The sequence below is a fragment of the Nestor notabilis genome, unplaced genomic scaffold (genome assembly GCF_000696875.1).
Source record: "Nestor notabilis isolate BGI_N333 unplaced genomic scaffold, ASM69687v1 scaffold1113, whole genome shotgun sequence".
Taxonomy (NCBI): Eukaryota; Metazoa; Chordata; class Aves; order Psittaciformes; family Psittacidae; genus Nestor; species Nestor notabilis.
In genome coordinates, this window is record NW_009921275.1 from 39,984 (window position 1) to 63,374 (window position 23,391).

The 23,391-nt window shown below is 40.0% G+C and overlaps 1 protein-coding gene across 1 annotated transcript in view; it reads left to right on the forward strand.

Annotated features, from left to right (window-relative positions):
- ZZEF1 (zinc finger, ZZ-type with EF-hand domain 1) overlaps window positions 1-15,691 on the forward strand; it is a 55,506-nt gene extending 39,815 nt beyond the window's left edge. The window contains exons 43-57 of the mRNA XM_010011066.1: window positions 1-158; window positions 673-805; window positions 2,240-2,436; window positions 3,037-3,156; window positions 4,388-4,576; window positions 4,928-5,028; window positions 5,556-5,691; window positions 6,651-7,010; window positions 8,849-8,992; window positions 9,871-10,039; window positions 11,848-11,946; window positions 12,707-12,872; window positions 14,406-14,556; window positions 15,055-15,126; window positions 15,617-15,691. Coding sequence (XP_010009368.1) covers window positions 1-158; window positions 673-805; window positions 2,240-2,436; window positions 3,037-3,156; window positions 4,388-4,576; window positions 4,928-5,028; window positions 5,556-5,691; window positions 6,651-7,010; window positions 8,849-8,992; window positions 9,871-10,039; window positions 11,848-11,946; window positions 12,707-12,872; window positions 14,406-14,556; window positions 15,055-15,126; window positions 15,617-15,691 — 2,270 coding nt within the window. The remainder of the gene's footprint in view (window positions 159-672; window positions 806-2,239; window positions 2,437-3,036; window positions 3,157-4,387; window positions 4,577-4,927; window positions 5,029-5,555; window positions 5,692-6,650; window positions 7,011-8,848; window positions 8,993-9,870; window positions 10,040-11,847; window positions 11,947-12,706; window positions 12,873-14,405; window positions 14,557-15,054; window positions 15,127-15,616) is intronic.
- Window positions 15,692-23,391: the final 7,700 nt, after the last annotated feature.

The following is a 23,391-nucleotide window of genomic DNA, read 5'->3' on the forward strand; positions in this document are numbered from 1 at the left end:
GGGCAAGCTCCATGGCAGATATTCTTCGATCTTTGAACTCTTCTGCTCAGTGGCATAATGTGATCGCTGCTTTCACTGACCATTGCATTAAGCAACTGCCTTTCCAGCTAAAGCACACCAATATCTTCACTCTACTGGTGCTGGTTGGGTTTCCTGAGGTAAGTAGCCTGTTGATACTAAAGGAAGCAAAACTGGTTAGAGCTTTTACTTCTAAATACTGTGGACTTCATCAGTTGAGGACATCCATTATAAAGTGTCAAAACGTGGTGTATGTCAGAGTTCACATCTTCCCACTTGTGCACAATTCACGTTTATCTAATGAAGAATGATGTAGCTGTTTTTGCCTTCCATTTCTTTGCTACTTAAAACTATCAAGAGAAAGCCAGCCTAGTGCATTTGAGGATCAAGCAAAACAACCTGATCTTAGTCTTCCTCATCATAACTCTAATATATCGCCTATGTAGTATTAAGCTGGTTATTGTAGGCATTTATTTCTTTTTTTGTAGGAGTGAACTGCCATTTTCTAAAGACCAGTAAATACCTGGCAGTGAGCAGGTTGTTCAGCTAAAAAATACAATACCAAGTATAAGCAAATGTAACCAATATAAAAGGTTGACTGTATTTGCAAGTAAGTATTCCAAATTATAACTGCAACTTTTACTGCAATTTTAGGTGCTGTGTATGGGGACTCGTTCTGTCTACATGGATAATGCAAATGAGCCTCACAACGTGATCATTCTGAAGCATTTCACTGAGAAGAACAGGGCAGTTGTAGTAGACATCAAAACCCGAAAGAGAAAAACAGGTTCTGTGACATTTTTCTTTTTATCAAAGAATCGCAGAGTGTTTCCTTACAGTTTCTTATGGTTACCCAAACACATATTTTAACTAGACCACTTTGTGCAGGTCTGCAGAGTTTGAATTCCATTATTAGTAAGTCACCTGGTTTTCTGCTCGTAGGTTCAACCAAATCGTGAAGCTTCTGCAGTAAAGATCACGGAGACTTCTTTTTGTTTTTAAAACTCTGACATGTATTTTTATTCAGAAAGGATTTAGGAAGCTGTTGAGACCATTTTATTACTTGAGAAATTTCAGAAATAGGCTTTTGACTAAGCAGTTGTTTCTGGTTTGAGGTGACTGATTTGAGCAAGCAAGTGCTTGCTGCTTGTGTCTTACCCTGAATGTTTTGGGGATAGTCCATTTAGTTCTTCCAAAAATTCTCTGCATTTTTATGAAGTGCCTGTTTCCACTGTGGGCAAGATGTGCTACTAACTAGCAATTGAAGAGTAAGACCAAACTCAAACATACTTGGTTGCTCCTGAAATGGTGCTGTGTTGGCTGCCTTTTCCTGGTTTTGTAAAAAAGCATTCCATGAGGACAGGCCAACTTCTTTACTCATGTGCTTTATAAAATGTCAGGAATCTTTTCTGCTTTTCTCCTGTCTGGAAGAACTTTTTAAAACATTTAAAAAAATTTGAAACAAAAATGAAAGACAGCTACACAGCATGAAATAGAGTATACTCTAGGAAATGTGTCTGGGTAACTAACAGTAACTCATTTTAGGGCACACCAGTGTGTTGGCTAGAAAACACCAAAACCACAAAGCTAGATGCTGCTTTCTGGGTCCCTTTTGTTGTACCAGGGAGAACTTTCTTCCTGTATTTCACCTAAACATTTAGCATCTAACAAATCGGTTGGATTTCTAGGAGCAAGGGATTTCAACTTTGGTATACATGACCTAATATTGTGAAGTTAAAGCAAAGGTTGTTCTAAGATTTGACTATTGAAGTTGTTTAAAAGATGTATTTGGAAAAATGAGAGACTAAACTGCTTCTTGATATTGAAGAAATATTTGAATATAAAAGACTTTTTTGTTTTGTTTGGTTTGTTACTATTTACATCCTAACAGTAAGATTAGTAAGATTAATTTCATCATTATTAATTGCAGCTCAGTTTCGCCCATTTTAATTGTAAAATACAACCTGTGTTGGTTATATTTGCACATAAACAGTACAGCAATCAGCTATTGCAGAAGTTACCTAGGGTTTTCTTTTAACTTGCATTGAACAGTGTTTTCTTGACTGTTAGTGAAACTGGGATAATTTTAGTGCAAGACCATCATTAGAATGTACTTCATGTATGGATTGTGTTTATGTCTTGGCCTACTCATATCCACTGGTAAGAGATGATTTCACATTTTAACATTAACCTAGTGACTTTTGTTTTCTCTCACTTGTAGTGAAAGACTATCAGTTGATTCAGAAATGTGGACAAGAGGGCAGTGATTCGCAGACCCAGCTGAGACAGTACCTCCAGCACTTTGTTCTTATATCCACACACCTTCTGCAAACCAGCATGGACAGTAGCTATGCTGAGGCAGTGGAAGCAACTTGGGTCTTGTCCCTCGCTCTAAAGGGGCTTTACAGAACACTTAAGGTATCTTTTGCCTGACACATAGAATATAATAGATAAATAAAAGTTTGTATTCTACCTTGTGTACAGGAACTTGGGTATTGACTAAGCACATTGGGGAACTGTCGTGGTTTAAACCCAGCACTAATGCAAGCTCATTGCTCTCGCAGGTGGCTCCTTTTATCCCCTGTCTGTAGGGGACTGAAAATGTTACTAGGCTTTAAAAAGCATTTGTGAGTTTTGAGTTGAGAGTTGGATCACTTCCTCTGTGGGTCTAACCGTTCATGAAAGCTGAAGAAGAAGTTTTACAGGGGTAGATAACACTTTGCAGAGTGAAGCTCACTTGCTTCTTTTCTTACTCCTGAAGTGTTTGAAGAAGGGGATCTGTGGTTTTTTTGGACTGTCAAGAATAAATCAGATATACAGTAACTAGTCCATGTGTGTCATAGATGATACTCTCAGGGTATTTGAAGTGGGGATTTGTGTTCTGGGGTTTTTTTAGGGAAATGAAAGAAAGATTCCTAATGTAGTTCATCTGGGCAGGAAAGTTACCTGGGGCTGTGTGATAAGGCATTGTGATGCACTGTTCCCTTTTAACTTGCTTGTGTGTGTCTGTATGTGTAGATTCATGGCTTTAAGGAGGTTCAAGCTGCCTTTCTTCAGTCTGGTTTACTCAAGCTTCTAGTGAAGAAATGTAGCAAAGGAACTGGCTTTAGTAAGACCTGGCTTCTCAGAGACTTGGAGGTAAGAAGAGTTAAGACTGTAAAATGCCAGGCTTCACACAGTGGCATGAAAGGTGATATCAGTGCACTTCCCTTTTGTGAAGAAAGTCTCAAGAATATTTCCAATTAGTCTTAAAAAATGTTCATTTAACTGTATCACTGAATTTGCCTTCCTCTGTCCATCACAATTGTGTAGATAATAGTCTAGCTTCATTAAAGCAGGAGCTGATTTAAGTTCATTTGATTGTATTTGAAAGAAATTTCCAAGATGAGACATGAATCACTCGGGAACTTCTGCATTTCATTTAGACTGTTCTTGAAAATTTCATTCTTCAATTTAAAAAATAGTAATTAATCTTGAAGAAAACCATTACTCACTGATGTGTACAAGGTATTGCTGCAGTGCAATGTGGGGAGATCAATATACATGTAGGCATGTTCTTTCTGAATGCTTGTTAATTGCTGGGAGTGTGGTTCAACTGTTGGTGATGTTTTATCATAGGCACGAGTTGTGTGAATTCGTACTTAGGATGATAACAATGAGAATGAGAGAGAGTAAAACCCTGGAAATCCTCTGAAAAGTTGCTCCAAGGGTTTGGTTAGAAATACTGCAGAATCAGGTTTGGATTGTGGAATCTTCCCACCTTGTGACCTACTGGCCAAGAATCAACCACCCCTGACTCAAAGGTGTCCCACCTTCCTCCCCTTCGGGCAGCATTGTAGCAAATGACTGTTCTGCCTTAAGCACTAAAGTGTCTTGCCATAGCTCTGCCCACATTGCTTCTTCTGTCACAAGTTGGAGGACCAAGGAAGTGTGTAAGATGATTTTCTTCCTGTTAAGAGTACTAGTGTGTGGCTGTGCTGAAGGAGGAGAGTGTGTAGGGGCATCGGTGGCTGGTGTTCAGTCACTTCTACTCTGTACTTGTTTAAGAATCCTCAAGCCTTTGATGTACTGAAATGGTTAAGTAATCATTTTCTCAATTTTTTACACTTTTGGCTGATTACTTAAATTGTCTTTGTAGCAGCCTGGAAGGTGCAACTCATTTGTAAAGAGGGAAATAGTTTGGAGTTTGTGGTTTGGGTTTGGGTTTGGTCGGTTGGTTTTTGGTGGTGTTTTCTCTTTTTTTTTAAGTGCTGCTGCTCTTTAGAATAGCACTGTCCAAGTCTTAAAATGTTTGTATAAAATGCTGATTGCAGATACACTTATAATATCTACAGCTGTCACACCATATGCTACCTTTTCTTCTATATAGATTTTGTCAATAATGCTGTATTCCTCAAAGAAAGAGATCAGTTCCCTGGCTGAACGTGAGGATACGGAACTGGAAGAAAGGGAACAAGATCAAGATGTGGATCCACCCATTGTTAGTCCTGTGGATTTAGAGCAGAACAAACTTGATCCTCTGGAGGGTTTGGATGAAGCCACCAAAATATGCTTCTTGGTACTTAATTTTACCTCCTTTGACATTTCTTTGAATTTGCTGGTTGCATAAAGTATTTGGGAGTCTATATGGCTGTTTTTCTTGTGAATTCACAGAATATGGGTCTGATTTCAGTGTATTGTTATCTAAAGGAAATAAATTGTATCTGCAGTCATGAACACTACAAAATCATTATAAAGCTTTTTACTGAATTGCTTTTCACTTTCACTAATCAAGATATTAAGTTCCTTAATTCTCTACCTGTATGATAAATATATGGGAAAATAATATCTAGGTCATTCCTAAAGAAACTCATCTATTTTTTCCCCTGTAATGTCATCTTTTTTTTTCCTTTTTTGTCCCCTTGCTCAGATGACACATGATGCACTCAATGCACCTCTCCATATTCTTCGAGCCATGTATGAATTGCAAATGAAAAGAACAGATTCTTTTTTCCTGGAAGTTCAAAAGAGGTATGTGCAAGAATGGGTCCATCCAGCAGAAAAACAAAGTTGTTATATGTGGGTGGTAACCTAAAATCTAATACGTGCCAAATAGAAATCATTCCAAGGGCACAATTTGGTTTTCATGTATGAAAAAGGAAGGAAATAAACTCTTGCTAAGTTGTATTTATGGAAACAAGTCATCAACCTCTGAAATATGTTGCACGTTCTTTTCAGGATGGTGACTGCCATATGAAGATCTACCTATCTAGGTCGTTAAATGCTCCTAACGGAGGAAGAAGGGAGAGCTTATGTGTGGCTCGTAGTAATCAAAGCATGTCCTGGAGCCACCGTGTTCTCACAGAGATGAGCAATTTTATAACATTTAAAACCTCCAGGGAAGCCAGTTAATGTGATATGATAGAAATAGGTAGTTTAATGACTCTTTCAAAAACAGAAGGTGGAAAAATTTAATTTCCATGTAATTGCATCAATTTAGTTTGTGTTACTTTCGAAATGCATTTGCAACTGCTCTTTCTTCTTTTGCCTCTTCTAAGGTTTGATGGAGATGTAATTACAACAGATGAGAGGATCCGAACGCTGGCTCAGAAGTGGCAGCCCAGCAAGCGTTTGAGGCTGGAGGAGCAGAGTTCAAAAGCAGTAGATACAGATATGATCATCTTACCCTGTTTGGTACGTGCATCTCCAAAAAGGAGCAATTGTGAAATAATTCAGGCCATGAGTAACTTCAGTCTTGTTTAGTAACTTCAAACCTGAGGGTTTGTTTGTTTGGTTGGTTTTTTTAATATCTGAAATAATCTGTTAATATTTTATGCCAAAATGAATAAGCACGTACAAGAAGCAAGTATTTCTTCCTTAAGGAAGTAAGAGAACTTGATTCTCAGGTCAGGAGAACAAAATGCGATTGCATGCTGTAATTTCCTCTCTTTATACAAGAGAGATTGTATCTAATTACTGTAAGCTTATGCTGTGTTACTGTTTTAGCATATTGTTATCTTACAGTAATTTCAGCAGAACAAGGAAGCAATAAGTTAGTCTTGTGAAGTAGACACTGCACTTGCAAGCTTTAGGTTTGCATTCAATAGCATGGTCCCACAGCTCTGTGCTTTATTTTGGGTGCTTATTCCTTGCCATTTGGTATCACTTGTCTATCAGTTGCAGAACAAAGCTGTGAAATATCCACTCCTGGAAATTCTCCAAACTTAATTGGACAAAGCCTTAATTTTGAAGTTGTCTCAGGTTTAAGTTGAATTTGGACTAAATGATCTCCAAAGCTTCCTCCCAACTTGCTTCATTCTGTGTCAGAAATAGCATGACACTTGTTTTGCCCCTGCAGGTCAGCTTAAGATAGCACTTCTGGTTCCAATTTGAACTGCTGTTTCCGCTCGCGTGCTCTCATGAATTTATCAGCATATAGTGAAGTCTGACATAAACTGTCTTTTTGAGGAATCCTGTCCCTGTAGGTGTGTGAGAGATCACGCTTTTCTCTTCTTTGATGCTTTGCTTTTCAGTATGTAAAAGACAAATCCATTTGTAAATTCAGCTTGCAGTCTGATGGACTGGTCAGATATCCAAACATAAGGAACTAAATTGTTGAGAGCCTATTTTCAAACTTACATTTCTTTTTGCAGTCAAAACCTGCGCTCTGCGATAAAGCAACAGAAGAAACCAATCCAGTTGCCCAGAAACTGATAACCAACACGGAGAGTGATCTACAGCTTAGTTATGCCAAGCAACGTCGCACTAAGAGTTCAATACTCCTGCACAAGGAGCTGGACTCCAGAAGTAAAAAGGCTGTGAGGGACTACCTGTATCGTGTAAATGAGGCAACTGCTGTTCTTTATGCCAGGCATGTGTTGGCATCGCTGCTAGCTGAGTGGCCAGATGATGTGGCAATAAATGAGGAAATCCTAGATCTTAGTGGTCCAGCCCATATGACATACATACTGGACATGCTTATGCAGCTAGAGGAAAAGCAGTTATGGGAAAAGGTAAGCGGATTTCACTTGTGCATGTGAGCAAGCTGTGCCTACATGCCACGAGACTGACTAACAGAAATACTTGCAGTTCCTTTTTTAAACTAAATTGAAACTCCAAAAATGTAAATTAGTTCTGAAAAAGCAATTGGAATCTGTCGGTGTCTTTAATGTACTGATTTTGTTAACAGAAAATGGAAAAACTAGCTCCATGGAGACAGCTCAGTTGTGAAAGAGCTATATGGGAAAATAAATCGTATAGAGAAATTGGTCAAATAGGCAATCCATTTTGAAAGCTGCAGATCTCTGTGTGTGTATTGTGATACCTGCTACTCCACTGACGAGCTGACTGTTACCATGGTGGAAGTGATCTTGGAATTATAATAGAATGTTGTAATGAAAATGTCAGCTCAATGCTTCAACAGCAGTCGAAGCAAATGAAGTGCTGAGAATCTTCAAAGCAGGGCTTAAAAGTAAAACAGAAGGCACTGGTATGCCACCAAACCAATAGTATGCTCTCATCTGGAGTACAGCATGTGACCTGACTCCCTCGTCTCACTTAAAGTAAAATGGAAATGCAGTACAACTGGAAGAAGTCTGGAAAAGAGTGGCAGGGATTATTTTAGCCGTGGAATAACTTCAGTAGGGGAAACCAACTTGTTTTCTTCATCCTGGATCTTTGCCCCGTTTGGCATTGAGGGAGAAGGAGGAATGAAAAAGTCTGTTCCCCTGTCTCTGTAGTTTTAAAACAGTAAGCAGCATACAAAAGTTAACAGCAAGTATTATTCACTGGCCCTCCCAGTAAGAAAACAAAGGAGTGTCAGATGAAGGTAATAAGTGGCAGGTCCAAAACAAACCAAAAGAACTGGTTCTTGACAGGGTATGTCATTGAAATTGTTCCCACAGGGTGTTTATGTAGGTTCAGAAAGTATCAGGATGAACTGATAGAATAAAAATATGTTGAGGTGTATTAAATACAGAAGTCTTTGTGTCAGGCTATTCTGCAAGTGCATGGAGGCAAAGAAGGCATTCAGGGAACTATGCTACATAGTTTTATTGCTTTTTGAACTCCTTTTTCCGAAGAAATCAATCTTTTTGGCTGATGTGTAGGTGAACCTTTGGTCTGAGCTAGTATCACATTTTAGAGGAGGAGCTAGAAAACTGCAAGTGAAGAGATGTCATAGGTTACTATCATAAAGGGCCTTGAGCAGCAGGAATCCTGATTCAAAAGCACACAAAAAAAGCTCTGGAAAATTCAAAAATTCAAAAGCTCTGGAAAATAAGAGAAAGTGGAGACTCAGGTTGTCCTTAATTATCATTTAGTGTGTCCTGATACATTAAATGGCATTTATTTGTATTTTTAAAGATACAGCTCTTGCATCTAGTGCTTTCAAACACTGCAGCCACTAATACTTAGTCATTCCTTCTTGTACATGAAGTTGTACCTTTTGAAAGCTAAAACATCAGATACTCTGTTCAAATCCAAACCTGTAAGTAATAGAAGGTAAAGGTGTCTTTAGTATTTAGTTGTTTATCTTCCTTGTTTACAGCTTTAGTTTACTATTAACTACTTTATGGATAATCCTTGTTCCTAGCATTTGTGGAAAGAGATGGAGCTAATAGCTGTCACGTTTTCATCAGATAAGAACTGAAAGATCTGGAACAGTGGGCAAAGTAAAATCTTCTGCACTTACAGAAGTCTGTGACACTTGTAGACATCATCTGTGATGTCTTGTTTCTTGCTCTTCCAAAATGTTGTGTGGCTAGAAATGACTCCTGTCAGTCATCACTGTATAAGTTTGTAATAATTTTGATAGCAAATTGTATTTATATGATGTGTTGCTTCTGCACAGATTCTACAGAAGGTACTGCATGGGTGCAGCGAGAGCATGCTCGGGACAATGGCACTGACAGCTTGCCAGTTCATGGAGGAACCTGGAATGGCAGTGCAGATGCGTGAATCTAAACATCCTTATAACAACAATACCAATTTTGAGGTAAGTTAGACCTGTAGTGCAGTACAGTGCATTCACTTGGCTTGAAGAGTTCTAAAACATCACATGTTTGGAGCAGAAATCTCAATGATCCATGTGTTTACCTGCGGGACTTTGTGCTCGAAGCACCCGTGAAATATCTGATCAGTCTTGCTTTTGGAAGGGCTGCTGCCAGGTGAGTGAGGCCTTGCCCTGGGAAGAAATATGTTCAGGAAGGCATTTTTATGTAGTCCTAATTCAATCACGTGAAAAGTGCATAACTTCAGTGGTTTTACTATGCATGTGTTTGAAGCAGATCATATTCTTAAAAGGTCTCAAGGCCTTAATGAACAAATATTTCTTCCCTTTCATCCAAAGGTCCATTTCCATTGGTCTGTTACTTCCTTGTGCTGTTAGATGAAAACTAGGAGTGGAGTCTTGTTTTTCTTGTCTTTCTCATTTTAGACTATCTTCTCCTGACACAAACAGTTCTTATTTTCTTTCCTTGATATTGTTTGAAAGCCTTTTTCTCATACAGTTTAGTAATTGTTGTCTCTGGGCAGTCTTGGGATTTTTAATTTATCTGCAGCTCTGACTCTTTATCTTCCTATTGTTTAAAATGCATATAAACCTTTAGGTTGTGGCAGTGGAGATCAGTATCAGCAACAATTACCACTTCTACAAAAACCTAGCAATTAATTTTACATGCTTAACAGCTAACACAAACAATAGGCCACGCTTTACATTTGTTAAATTAGCTCTGGATAAAGTTATTAACGAGAGTTGGGGGTTTTTTTCCCCTATGGTTATGCTGTAGTATTTGTTGTTTGTATGGTGAAAGCGAAGTAGCTCTTTGGTAATATAGTATTGCAGGATGCAAAGATCATGTGTTTATTTCTCAGGATAAAGTTCACATTCCTGGTGCTATCTACCTCTCAATCAAATTTGACTCTCAGTGTAATACAGAAGAGGGCTGTGATGAGTTGCTCATGTCCAGCAGCAGTGATTTCCAGCAGGATCGGCACAGCTTCAGTGGGTCTCCACAGAAGTGGAATGATTTTGAGCTTCCAGGTGAATATGCTGTGTTTGAAAGTGCAGACGTATAGGATATTGGTGGTGTTTGGGACTCTCAAGAGAAACTAATGACAGTTTTATGTGGATGTTCCTGAGTTGTGTGGGGAGGAAAGACAATCCTTTTCTTGTCCCAGCCTGTTTGCTCTGACGTGCTGCTCTTGCATTTGTTTCTTGAAAGTAGGCTTATCTGCTGTTCTGCTGCTTGACCTTTTTTTTCCACCCCTCGGTCAAAGCATGCACTCAGTGACTGGAAACAAGTTTTGATCTTGATTCTGTTCCAACACAGTCCTTGTTCTGCACAACATTCACTTACATTGTTCCTGCCTTGTCTTGCTTTCCACAGGAAGCACATTTAAAAAACCCCAAAAGATAGGCTTATCTCTTCTCTCTGCTACATGAGTGCTCAGATAAAGAGTGTGTGCCTGTGCCTTGTCTCCAGTTGTTGCCACAGAGTACAACTGAAAGAAATCGCTCAGTTGAGTGACAACTTCAGTCTATGTTCTCTTCTAAGCATGTTTTTGATAACACAGTAGCAAACGCTGGTGAGCTGAAGGATGATCTTTAAGTTGTTTTAACCCACTGAGCACCATGGCATTGCAGGAAGCTTTTGACTTCGAGTGCTGTCAGTGGCTGGAAATAGATGTAAGAGCTCTCTTAGCAAAGCAGTTTGGGTTACAAGGTGCTAGTTAGAAACAAATGGGTACCCTGCAGAAATATTTTGGATTTTTTATGAACTTCTTTCTGTCCATTTCCTCTGAAATAGTTGCAGAGGTTTGCCAATAAACTGAACTTGGAGGCCCATTGTTTTGGAGCAGCCTTGGCTGTGAAACCTGAGTTACACCTCTTGATTCCAAGAGCCTTCTTGATTCAGCAGGCTTTAGCTGAAACCAGGCATTTGAAGGCTTTTCATTTGATGGCAGGGCTTTTTCAAGACTCTTAGGAATAGGAGAGACCAATGACTCCATTTTGTGATGAAAAAGGGAAGAAGCTTTTAGACTTTTAGGAGGTTTTTTCGACCCTAAAAAATGTTTTCAGAATGTTTCTTCATGAAACTGCAAATTCTGCTTCCCAATGAAAACTATAGCATGCTTGTCCCAGGCTGACAGGATTTTCCATGGAACAGAAGGAAATTCTCAGTTTTAACCAGATCTAGTATTGCAGAACACGACAGGTAAGGACATGTTTTGTTCAGCGTTACAGCTAACCACCAGCGTTTGTCTCCAAGAAGCTGGAGATGCTACAATGACAAGAACTTCTTGAATGTTCCAGTTCCTACTGCAGAATGGTCAAACATTGTGATAGCTCTTCCACTTTTAACCATAACCACTTAATGATTTTGTTCCGTAGAGTAGAAGTGTGCCATTTAACTCTCTGACATGTAAAAGCAGTGCAGCTTTGCTTTCTCTGGGTTTTAACCTTTTGTTTAATAGGCTGTGCATTTGGCTGCCTGTGTAGAGGTTCTTTTTTCATAAATCATAACTGATCCATAACCAGTTGGAAAAGGGAAGTTTAACTGTGTCCAGTACAGAGGTTCTTTAACTCCTTCTTCCATCTAGCTGACAAAAATGTAAGAGATATTATCCTTGTATCTTTACACAGTGAAACCATTCTGTGTTTTGCTTCAGCCTCCTGCTTATCATACTGTTCTGTGCATTTCAGAATTAACAAAAAGCAAAAGATTACATCTCTTGAATGGTGATATCTAGGTTTAATCTATGATAGGCTTTTCATTTGAATTGTATTTGTGGTAGCAAAACTAACTCAGAAGGTAGTAACGTGGATTTTCTTCCTCCCCTTGTACACAGGTGACACACTCTATTACAGATTTACTTCTGACATGAGTAATACTGAGTGGGGTTATAAGTTTACAGTGACAGCAGGTCATCTTGGAAGGTTTCAGACAGGTAAGCACTGCTCAGAATGTGTTGGGAAGGACTTTCTGGAGTTATTTTGCCAAGCTTTGACAGGCTTGTGGTTATCCCCTTTTTTGAGTTAGAATTTGCTTTCCCATTTTGGAAATAATGTGCTTAGTTTTGTTCAAGTTGATTCTTGACTCTTGTCTCTTGTCTCTTACTTGCTGTGACTTTGTTAGAAATACCAAATCTTCACAGAGATGTGGAGACACTTATAGTAATGTTATTTGCATTCGAAGTTTCATTATATTAGTAATTACACACAGGATTTAGTAACCACTCTTAAGGTACCATAATTGGGAACAAAAATAATTGTAATTGTATCTTTAAAAATAGTTATCCATTAAAATAAGCTGGTTCTGGATCTAATTTCTCAGTATGGCATGAAAGGGTTTGTTAGTTTGTATTAAAGTTTAAATATTTGTAGTGAAATTGAGGCTGGTGGATGACTGCAATCAGCAGAAGTCTACTGCATAGTGAGGACCTCTGTTTAATTTGCCTTACTTGGGCAAACTTCAATTTCACATAGGTTTCTTTCTCATTTTGATCTAAATTTTGCCCCAGAAAAGACTCGTGATCTTGAGATGTAATGCAGACTTACCTCAGGTTTTTGCTTGGTATTATAATTTGGTATTTCTTGCTTGCCAGATCAGTATTTAGTATACGGAGAAGAGAGAACTGACTATATGAACAGAATGGGTCCCTACAAAAGTAACAGCTGTTTGAATTTTACTTTATTTTTCTTCTTCAGGGTTTGAAATTCTAAAGCAGATGCTGTCTGAGGAGAGGGTCGTTCCTCACCTCCCACTGGCCAAAATCTGGGAATGGCAGGTTGGGGTAGCATGCCGTCAGACCGGCCACCAGCGTTTGAAGGCTATCCATTTGCTCTTGAAGATAGTGCAGTGCAGTGCCCAGAGGTGAGTGGACTGTTCTGTGGTGTACACTAAAAGAAAAAGAGCAGGAGAAGGAAAAAGTGACTAGGCTGATACTATTTTTGAAGGCAGAAACCCATGATCTGAAGTAGATAATTTGCCTTTCGGATACAATTCACAGTGCCTGATAGCAGATACTTATTATAAGGGGTTATTTTGAAACCATTCTCTTTACTTTTTTTTGTTTTTCTAAAAAGGTCCAATGAACTCAAATGTTGTTTTAAAGGAAAACAAGTCACCCCAAAACAGGACAAAAAAGAGGTTTCAGTTAATTTTCTAGAAATTTATTCTCTTTGTATTAGTCGTGCTTCAGAATTAAGGTGAGAATGGAATAATAAACTGGTGAAATGATGATCTGATTCTCTATAAAGTAAATAACCTTTAAATTACTATTTTCAGTTGTACCACTACGCTCCCAATTGAGTTTTAGAAAGGGTAGGTGTACTAATGCTTATGTATGTATGGCATGGATATTCCTTGTGAAAATACATTCAGAACAATGTTGAGCTCTTAGAGTGTTTTGCAGATGTTCATAGTCACATTAACTCAACAGAAATACTGGAAACAGACAACAGTGCTGGAACACTGACACTTACCTGGTTATATCCTTTCAGTTCAGAATAAGCCAAATCATTAAAATAACAGCATCCTACTAGCTTGCTTTGATAACGAGAAGTGAAAAAGTATATTCACATACTGTGATAAAAATGGACAATTACATAAAACCACTTGGCTCTCTGCAAACTTTAGATACACTGGTCTGCATCCAAGTCTGAAAACCTGACTTTGGGATTTTAATCATGGATTTATTAGTTTTTTCGAGTTCCCTTAGGTTTTTTTCATCAGCAAATGTCTGCTTTGTCATGTGGACAACAAATTTAATTGCTGAAAGGTCAAGTCTCCATTGTGCTTGTATTATTTAATATTTTTCTTGTGTTAATCTGATGATACATTCTGAAATTGAGTTTCCCCTTCCCCCCTCTCCCCCCCTTACTGAATGATACTTGTCATCCTATCTGTATGTATGGTAAGTGACATTTGGGTTAGTTGGCTTTAACTCAGGAGTAGGAAGGATGCAGGGTTGGAATTGTTTTTAAAGCTATAGATCAGTTTGTCTGCCCTATACAAGGGCATCACCTGCTCAGTGCTGTAGTGCAGTATTGGATAATTTCAACTAGTGGAGCTAGAGCATTTAGCCAAGTGATGTATATAGTTACTTTAAAGTCCTCATTTCAGGAGGCCACTTAGTTTTACAAAAGTCATTTGGACATGTTCATAGGTAAGAGGTTTTCTCCACTTCACTGATTCAGCATGAAATTCATTGTGCTGAAACATCTGACTGAATTCTAAATTTTAGAATAATTCTTGTGTTTCTTCCTTCATTTATACACCTGTTAAAACTGTATGGTTTCGTTCTCTTAAATTTGTTTGGGTTTTGTTTCGGGGGTTTTTTCCATCCCAGAAGCAGGTGTAAGGTCATGGTTACTCACTATTTCATTTGAATTATCTTTTTTTCAGGGACTGTGACCTTACCTTGTTGAAGCCACTTTGGCAGCTTTTCACCCACATGGAAAACAACTTGTGTCATGACATGGCCAAGCCTGGGATTCTTCTTCCTCTTCATCGTGCACTTGCAGAACTCTTCTTTGTTACAGAAAACAGAGTTACTGTAAGCAGTTCCTGTATTTGTATTCCTCCTCTCCCGAGTGCCTGGAATGATACATAGTTCAGAGCTTTAGAACCATTAAATGCTTCAGAAGCATTGAAAACTTTCTCTTGTGGAGTCTGGTAGCAAATTCTAACAGAGGGGCATACTGTTGCCATATCCATTGTGGAATCTTAAATGATAGTCATGACTCTTCCTTATGCACTTAAGGCAGCAAGCCCTAAAGCCACTCTTTATTCTGAGAGGAATGCTGGTTTAATAATTAACTTAAAGGTATTTATATGTGGTTTTCCTTGAGTTGGTTTTGCAGATTACATATGAACAGTCTGTAATGAACTGATTTCTGTGGTCACAAATGGTGTTCTAGTCAGGGAGAGTCTTATGTGTAGTTCTGTTACCTTCAGTTCATGACAACTACTGTAATGATCAGCATTTTAATGTTAATTAGTAGGATATCTTTAGTAGAAGTGTTGGTGTTCATTGAGTGCTTTCTGGCTGCAGGAGCTTGGATCTCTACAGGAGTATTTGCTTGCCTTAAATACTGAAGATCATCTTCATCGCTGCACAGCACAGGTAATAAGATTGCACAACCCTAGTGATGTTTGGTTCTGTGATATCTTTCTGGCAGGCAGAGATAATGAATGATTTCTGACTGCCCAGTGGAGTTGTATAAAGTAGAAATGAACGTACTCGAGCTTTACAATACCATGAAAGGCCTCTGAAATACGTGAATGAACTATGCACAAATGTTCTCCTTTAGTAGTCAGCTGATGTGCCACGAACTGGCTGTTGGGTGTGATCAGATGTATCTGTTTTACCAAACTGACCTCTCAACTGCCAAAACGTGGAAATGGGGATGGGGGCTGGTCTTTCAGCAACTGGAAATGCAGTTGCCTTGCTGGAACTTCCTGGATGTGTGGCAATTGTTGCACTACCAGGAGAGGACCAGCTAGAAACAGGATGGTTATTTATCTATTTCTGTTTAATTTCATACAATAATTTCTTTCATTTTGGATTGAGGAGAATCTTTGACATGACTTTGTTTTTTCCTTCTCTCTTTTAGGCCCTGAAAAACATTGCTGCTATCAGCCTTGCCATTAACTATCCAAACAAATCAACAAGTTTCTGGAATGTTTAATACTGGCTCCGGCCGGAGTGCATGGGATAGAGTAGTTTGTCCATAGGACATTGGAACGAACATCTTAACTCCGTTCAGGAAAAGTTCCTTCAGCTTCAGTGTATGAGCACTCTGCAGCCTGCCTACCTTCCTTCCTTCCTTCCTTCCCTCCTTCCACCTTGATGTAGAATTTGTAAAAGTAAAAGCGCACTTCAATGAAAAAGCACATCTTGAAGTAACTCACGCGTCGCCTACAGTTATGTATGCACATATTGTAGCATGTTAGAGTAAACTGAACAATACTTTTCTTATTCAGAGGAAGTAAATGGAAGAAGGTAGCTGAGAATGGAAGGCCCCTGCACTGGTATCATCTGCTCCCTGGGAAACTTGATTGATGGAACCTGACAGCTTTGAAAATAACTCGGAGTGATGCCATCAGCAGCATCTATTGTATGTAATTGAAGTGAGATAGGCAAACCAGGATCTGGTGGGCTGATGCAGAAATGGTCCACACTTGAATCCTGTCATGTTTGCTTTTGCTTTGAAGGCTACTACCCAAGAAAAAGGACTTTAATTCTCGCTAAACTACAGGTTGTAAAACAAATTCTGGGTGATTCACATAGCAGTTAAAGGATTCTACTTTCAGAGCATCCTTGTGCAAGAAGTTTGTTTCTCATGTTCTTTGATTTGATCAGCTGGATCATCTGTTCTTACCTTAACTTATCTCCAGTGTGGTGTTCTAAGTAGTACATCATTCTAGTGTGGAGAGCAAAGGCTGGCCTCCATTCACAAAGCAGTGGTAACATGAAGAACTGAGGAACTTACATGTTTCTCAAAGATCACATCTTTACAAGAAATTATTCACAAAGCTTTTTTCTTCTAATTACTTCAATTATAGTGGCTTAGGAGGTCCTCCTTGGCAATGTTGGGAACCCAGACACCCAGCACTCAGGGAGGGGGTTAATGATCAATTGAGTCTTACCATATAGAGCAATAACTGCATTACTCTTAGTGAACATGGAATCAATTGCAGACCTTCTATGCTGAAATAAATTGGCTTTCTTCCTGCTCAACTATGCTGGTTATTCCCTTTCCAGAGATTTATAAAGAACACAAAAGCATTTGGGGGTGCATTTTGTATACCATTAGACAGTATGGTCTTGTCAGGTATGAATTCAGAGAAATTTATGCTAATTATTTTCTTCCTCCCTTCATCAACATCAGGATATGAAAGAGAGGGACCCAAAAGCTTCAGTAATAACTGAATGCAAGTTGTGTAAAGGCAGTGGCTCTATCAGAAAGGAATATGCTTGCCCAAGGACCTTCCTTGTCCAAAAGGGGAGTGGTGCCTAAATATCAATGTGCAATGTGCGCGAGCACTGCATTGGGGGATGACCTCTGAATTGATGGTCTTATCAGCTGGGGCTGAATTTTAAAGGTGGTCCAATCTTCCCCTGAGAGGGAAATGTGCAGTAATATATCCCCTTTTTTTGGATGGCTTCTTGTGCTGTAGTTAAAGATGATTTGTATTCTGTTCAGCCGGGTGAGTGCAAAACAAATTCAGACCAGCTTGAATCAGAATGTGGTTATTCTGCCTGAAAGACTTAAAACTGAAGACCAAGCAGCACAATGCTGAAGTCATGGCCCTCTTAGCAAATGAGGATGCCAGAATTCAGGGAAAATGTCCTGGTTACCGAAGTCTGAAAGGAGGCAGAGAGATACTGCTCTGAACCCCCTCCTCGAGTATACTTGAAGGTTAAAGCCCTCCTTCCTTCCTGAATGAGATCACAATGGGAAGGGAATTATCAGAGTTGAGGCATATCTTTAACACATGGATCACTTTGTTCCCACATCTGAGTAATGTACTGGAGTTTGCAATCTCACTGCAGGGGTGTCTGAGAGATCCCTGTGGAACGACTGTTCCACACTTCCTAATAGCATGAGCAGATTCTGGGATAGGGGAGTTGCTCCACCAAAATGAGATGTTCTTAAGTCTCCTTTAGGGAGTTGTATCGATGGGCAGGTGAGCATTTTGAATTTGCTCTTCTGGAGCAGTAGGACTTTCCTGTTCACTGCCTCAGTGTGAATCCATGGCTAAGTGGTCAAGGATATGCAACGGGCTGACTTGCTAAGGCATGTAGCATGCTGCCGAGATCTGCCTGTGTTAGTCAAAGAAGGCTTTTTTCTTTTTTCACATCAGGGATGAAGACTGTAAATAAACCCTTCCCAGAACCTCTCATGGCTTTAGCATAGTCACTTTTTTTTCCCCATTGGACTGTCTTTTTGCTTTCTGTATGAAGCCATGAGGCTGCGAGGATGACACAGGAGTGGCCAGTGTTCCTTACTTAGGTGTACCACTTAACTTACTCTACCAGCAGTAACTGGCCCCATGAGTCAGTCACCTTGCCCTGAAGGGACTGTGTAGGAACAGTGTCCACTAACTATAATTTCTACCCACTAGATGGAACTGAAGGACTGTGACCTGAGTTGACACCGAATCTGTTGCTGCCTTACAACTCAATCATTCATTATGGATTTTTTAAGAGACAAGAAACACTGATTATTAATTATTTTTTTTTTTCCTTCTGGTAGTTATAAAGAAAGAGGAAGTGAATACCAGTAATGAATATTCATGATCAATCACATTTTGAAAATCCTGCAGCAGTTCCAAGTGGATGTGGATGATACTATTGAGTAGTATAAAACTGTCTGGAAAAAACAGGTATGCAGAAAAAAATGTGCCTAATATAACAAAAACAAAAGTTGTCCTGCCTGAATCACCTGATGATGTGTTGAAATCAAACCATATTGTTCCTAATGATACATTTGACTTGCTTTCATTAAACACTTGCAAAAGAGAGTTTTATAATTTCTTTTCTTACGGGTTTACTACTTTGCAATTTTTATCAGTTGTTTAAAATATATCAGGCCTTTAGATTTATTCCAGTTCAGTTCAACATGTAAAAAGAAAGCTACAGATGTGGGTAAAATATGCAAATGAAGAGAAATATATTGTAAAAATTCTATAAAAACAAAAACGTACAACACAGTGTCTGGTTTCCTGTTTGCTTTTTTCCTCTCCTCACTGGATAGTAAATGCTTGGATTTGCAGGGAGATCCAGGGGGTTCCCGAGGCGTCTTCAATTTCAGTGCCTGTAAGCAAAACTTTCCTCGTGCAGTCAGTATATATCTGATACTGCATTGAAATACATATGATACGTGCTTCTGGAGTCATCTCTTAAATTCCAGCCCTGCTGCATACATTCCAGTGGCCTTATCCTAAAAATGAAGGTTTCCCATGGATATACACTGGTTTCAGTGCCTGCATTTACTTTCGCATCTGAAACACGCATCGAGGGCCCCAGATGTCTCATGTAAAGCTGAGATTTGTCTTGGTATCTCATCTCTTGATTCTATCTAGCAGTGTTTATCAGTGGAGGTGCTTGTGCCTACCTAGTCTAATAGCTCAGTGTAGAAGCTTATTTACCTTGGGTTTGGCTCGAGGAAAGGGGTTATTCAGGGAAGTGTGAGCAAGTTGACGTCTTTCTGTATTTACCTACAGCTGTAAGTTGTTTCCACGGGTTCCACCTGCTGAGGGAATGGTTCATCAGGTAATTTTATTAAATACAAATAGTATGATTGCAAAGCTGTGGGAGAGTGGGGAGCATTCCCTCAGACAGACACGTTTGAGGCTTCAGCACAGTGGTAAATCCAACACGTTCAGTTTAATCTGCTGTTAAATTTAGGGTGGTCCCAGCACTGGAATATAAGGGAGGTGGCAACCATAATGCTTGTGAGCCACTGTTTTGCAGAACAAGTTAATTAAAAATGTTTTTCTTCCAAGAGATCCAAATTAGGCTGCAAAGTACCATTAGGTCAAGACCTGCCCTTTTTTCATCTTAAACCTGCAGTGACTATCTGCAAATCCATGAAGGTACCCTCCTATAAAATATGGGCACATCAGAGCAGAGCAAGGCTCTGCTAATCTGATTCAGTACTTTCTCTTTTTAATGATGAATGTGGTTTTTTGCAACCAGAAGTGAGTCACGTTGGATATCAGCTGGGGAAACCACCAGCACAAGCAGCCTACCCTATTTCCAGGGGCCAAACAACAGCCACAACCATGGGAGCCTATGAAAAGCATGACCTGGTCTTCAGGTAAAGCTACTAGAATGTTGGAAAACAAATTAATGTATGTAGATGGGACACTTTTCAACACTTCAGGAGATCGGGCTGGATAATAACAAAGAATGTGCATTGGTAAAATGGCCTGGAAAAACAGGAACTGTGCTGGGCTTTGTATGGGAAACAGCAATCTGGCCCACCTCTGAATTTCAATCAAAGAAGTCAATTCCGATTCAAGTGAATAAGAGAGAAATCCACTGTGAATAGGGAAGGAATTAAGTAAGAGGTAAAGGAAGTAAGATTAAAGCTCATTCTTTCCATGAGGGTTAGGTCTAATTGAATTCTGCAGTAATCTTGCCTGATTTTTACCTCATAAATAATAATCATAAAAAAATAAGAAGTTGGTACCCAGTTCAAGCCCAGGCTGCAACATTGTGGTGGGGCTCATAAATGAGTATGCAGTCTAAGGAGGAATAAACCCTTTAAAGCACACACACACCAAACCCTTATCTTCTCCAACTGGAAACATCAACAAGCATTGCTGATAAATAGATGGAAATCTCAGTTTTGGAGTGGTCCTTAGCACTGAGAGAGTCATTCTTTTTATATTCAAGGGCTGAGAATGTTTGTTTAGATTTAGGGAACACGGGGAGAAGAAGTGGAGAAAGAAAAACTGGACTGTCTTGGAGACAGATCTTTCCACCTGAGTGGTAAGGAGTTTGCTAGGGAGCTTCTCCTTACAAATGCTTTTCTGATGATTTTAATTGGTTTTATTCTCTTCTTCTAAAGCTGGTTTCTTGCTTCCATTCCCCACTTCACTGTCTGACTTTCCATAAATATTACTGCTTTTTTTTTTTTTTTTTGTTGTTAACATTTGCAGTGCAAATAACAAATATTTAAGCTTGTCTTGCAGGGAAGAAGTCAGTTTTATGAAAACTAAAGGAATATAAAATTAAAAGTGCCTGCAAATATTTGTCAGTGGTACCTTCTCTCACAGGCTTATTTCCAAAGCTCTTTGTTAGCACCTCCTAGCACCTGTTGCATCAAACATGCTTACTCCAAGCCATTTTGATACCTGCATTTGCACATGAGTGACTGCTAGATGAGATGCTCCATTTTGTAGGCATGGTGTGGACCACATCTGGCAGTGACTGTTCCTCTCTTCACCAGCACTGTGGGGAGTGTTCTCCATCCCTACCTGCAAAGGACTGGGGTTTGGCTAATTGTGAGCTTGGCTGTGTTCTCTGATGGCTCTGGGCAGTGACTGCAGAGATACCTTTTCAGCTGTCTCTTACTTTTGTGACCTGCTCTAGTGCATCTCTGTGCCTTGCTGCAAGTCCCCCACAAAGGTGTGTTCTGTGGCTCCTTTACGTGGCAGGGATGAGACGCGCGGTGTTCCCTTAGGGATACAGGGAGAACTGGCACTCAGGCTTGCTGCTCTCAGATGGTGTTTGCTCTCTTCCAGGAGGTGTTGGTAAGGTGGTTGCTAAACATCATACCTTCTTACTGTCGTGCTTAATATCTAACATGTAAAATTCTTATTCATAGAATGGTTTGGGTTGGAAGGCACCCTAAAGATCACCTAATTCTAAATTTTTAGCTCTTTGTTATGAGTGATTGCCCTTATCTTTAATGCACCTCTGTGGAGCTGGGTTTGGAGCTCAGCTTTCGCCTCACTACCTTTCAGCCACCCAAAGGTTTTAACCTCCACAACCACATACAATTTCTAGAAGCCAACAAAACCCCTCACTGGACTCCAAAGGAGCTGCTGCTCTGCTCATCCACTGGCATTGCGGCTGCATCAGGAACGTGGACAAAGGCAAAACAAAGTGAAAAGAAGTGATGCGCAGCATGTTTTGGTAATTACTTTATTTAAATATATACTCCCCATGTGTTGTTAGCCAGACCCAGTCAGTTTCCTCAAACTATGTGACTGAGTAATTTATGTGCTGTTGGACAGTGGCAGAGTGTTGCTGTAGGAGAGCTTTGCAGGTAGGGGTTGTAATCCTGGAAGGGGTTGTAGTGCAGTTCATGCCATCAGCTGCAGGTTGTTGAAGCTCAGTCTGAGTTTCTGGGTGACTGATCCCATATTAATGCTTGAGGAATGACAGAAAAGGCTTCTCCTTATACTTTCTCATTGGTAAAAGCATCCTATAAAGATTTTTCACTCTCTAATAAGTCATCTCCTATGAGATACGTGTAAGAGGGGGGCTTCAATACATATATGTAGCTAGACGTTTATTAGGGCTTCAGTTCATCACTGTGCTTAGATTAAATTAAAGCTGGAATTAAGGTGTAATATTAAGCACATGTAGTTAAGCATTTCACAGTAGGCTTTAACTTGGTTTTGTTGCCTTGGAGCCTAAACAGCCCGCACTGTAGATAGGAAGTTCACAAATTGTACAGCTTTGTCTCGCATCCAGCAAGATCTGCGAAGGCAGAGAACAGAGAGATGAATTCTTGAGTCAGGAGAAGCGTTGAGTCAGGAGACCTTTAGTCTTGAGAATAAGTTGTGTCTGTGTCTCTTACCCTTCTCCTTTACATAAACCACCCACAGAAAGCTCATTAATCAAAAATGTCAATGGTTTCACAGAAATACCCCCCCACACCTTGGGGTTTATGCTCCTTGGAGTATTACGATGTTTTTGTTCCTTTATACTACGAGAGTTAATATTTAAAGAGAAAAGAGTGTTTCATCCTCCATAGGGCCAATTTTGGATATGCTGCTGGATTTTAAATGACGTCTCTTTGCCTTTAATGATTGTCCTTCTGGCGTTGCTCTGAAAAACTGCCTTTTCCTCCTCTCATTCACTGGTCTCAAAATACACTGTGATGCATTTGATCTTCTGGCACCTTATTTGTCTGCAGAAAATGTCTCAGCTTCCTCAGAGCTGATGGCATGGTGGAGAGTGTGCTCTTTGCTCATGCCCTCCCCAGTGTGCTGATTGTCTCCTGTGGTTTCATCAGTTTGTGGGAGGCAGGACCCAGGGAGCTGAAAATAGTTCCTTTATTCACCATAAACGCAAAAGCTCTCAGAGAGCAAAGCAAACCCCTCCTGAATTTTGCACTAATAATGGTTACCCCTCCTGAATTTTGCACTAATGCTTAAAACCAGCAGAGCCTGCTGCTGAGAGGCTATAGCTTTTCTTTATTTAAGTCGGCAACACAGGCAAGGGGGAAACCCATGGATGAGGAGTGTGGGTTGATGTCCAGGAGGTCCCACTGTCGGTCCCTTGTGCTTGCGATGCACGGTAGGAATTAGAGATGCTGCTCTGCTCCACAAGGTCTCCTCCTAGCCAAAATCAGTGTTAGAAGGGCAGGAGAAAGATCCCTCCAGTTCCTTGGGCGTTTTGCCTTCTTGCTTTCCAGTGCTCAATGCGTCGTGCCCCTGGGGCCAGCGAAGGGTGCAGGGTGGCTGCGCTCAGTGTAAGAGCCATTAGAGCTATTGCGGCTGCTGCTGTTTCTCCTGCATAAGAAGTCACACATTTCCCTCCCAGCTCGTTGCTCACGCAGCTCCGGAGCCCTCGCCAGGCAGCCAAGCACCGGGAACAGCGAGTCCTGGTCGTGGGGACTGGGAAGCGCCTGTTCTTGGTACA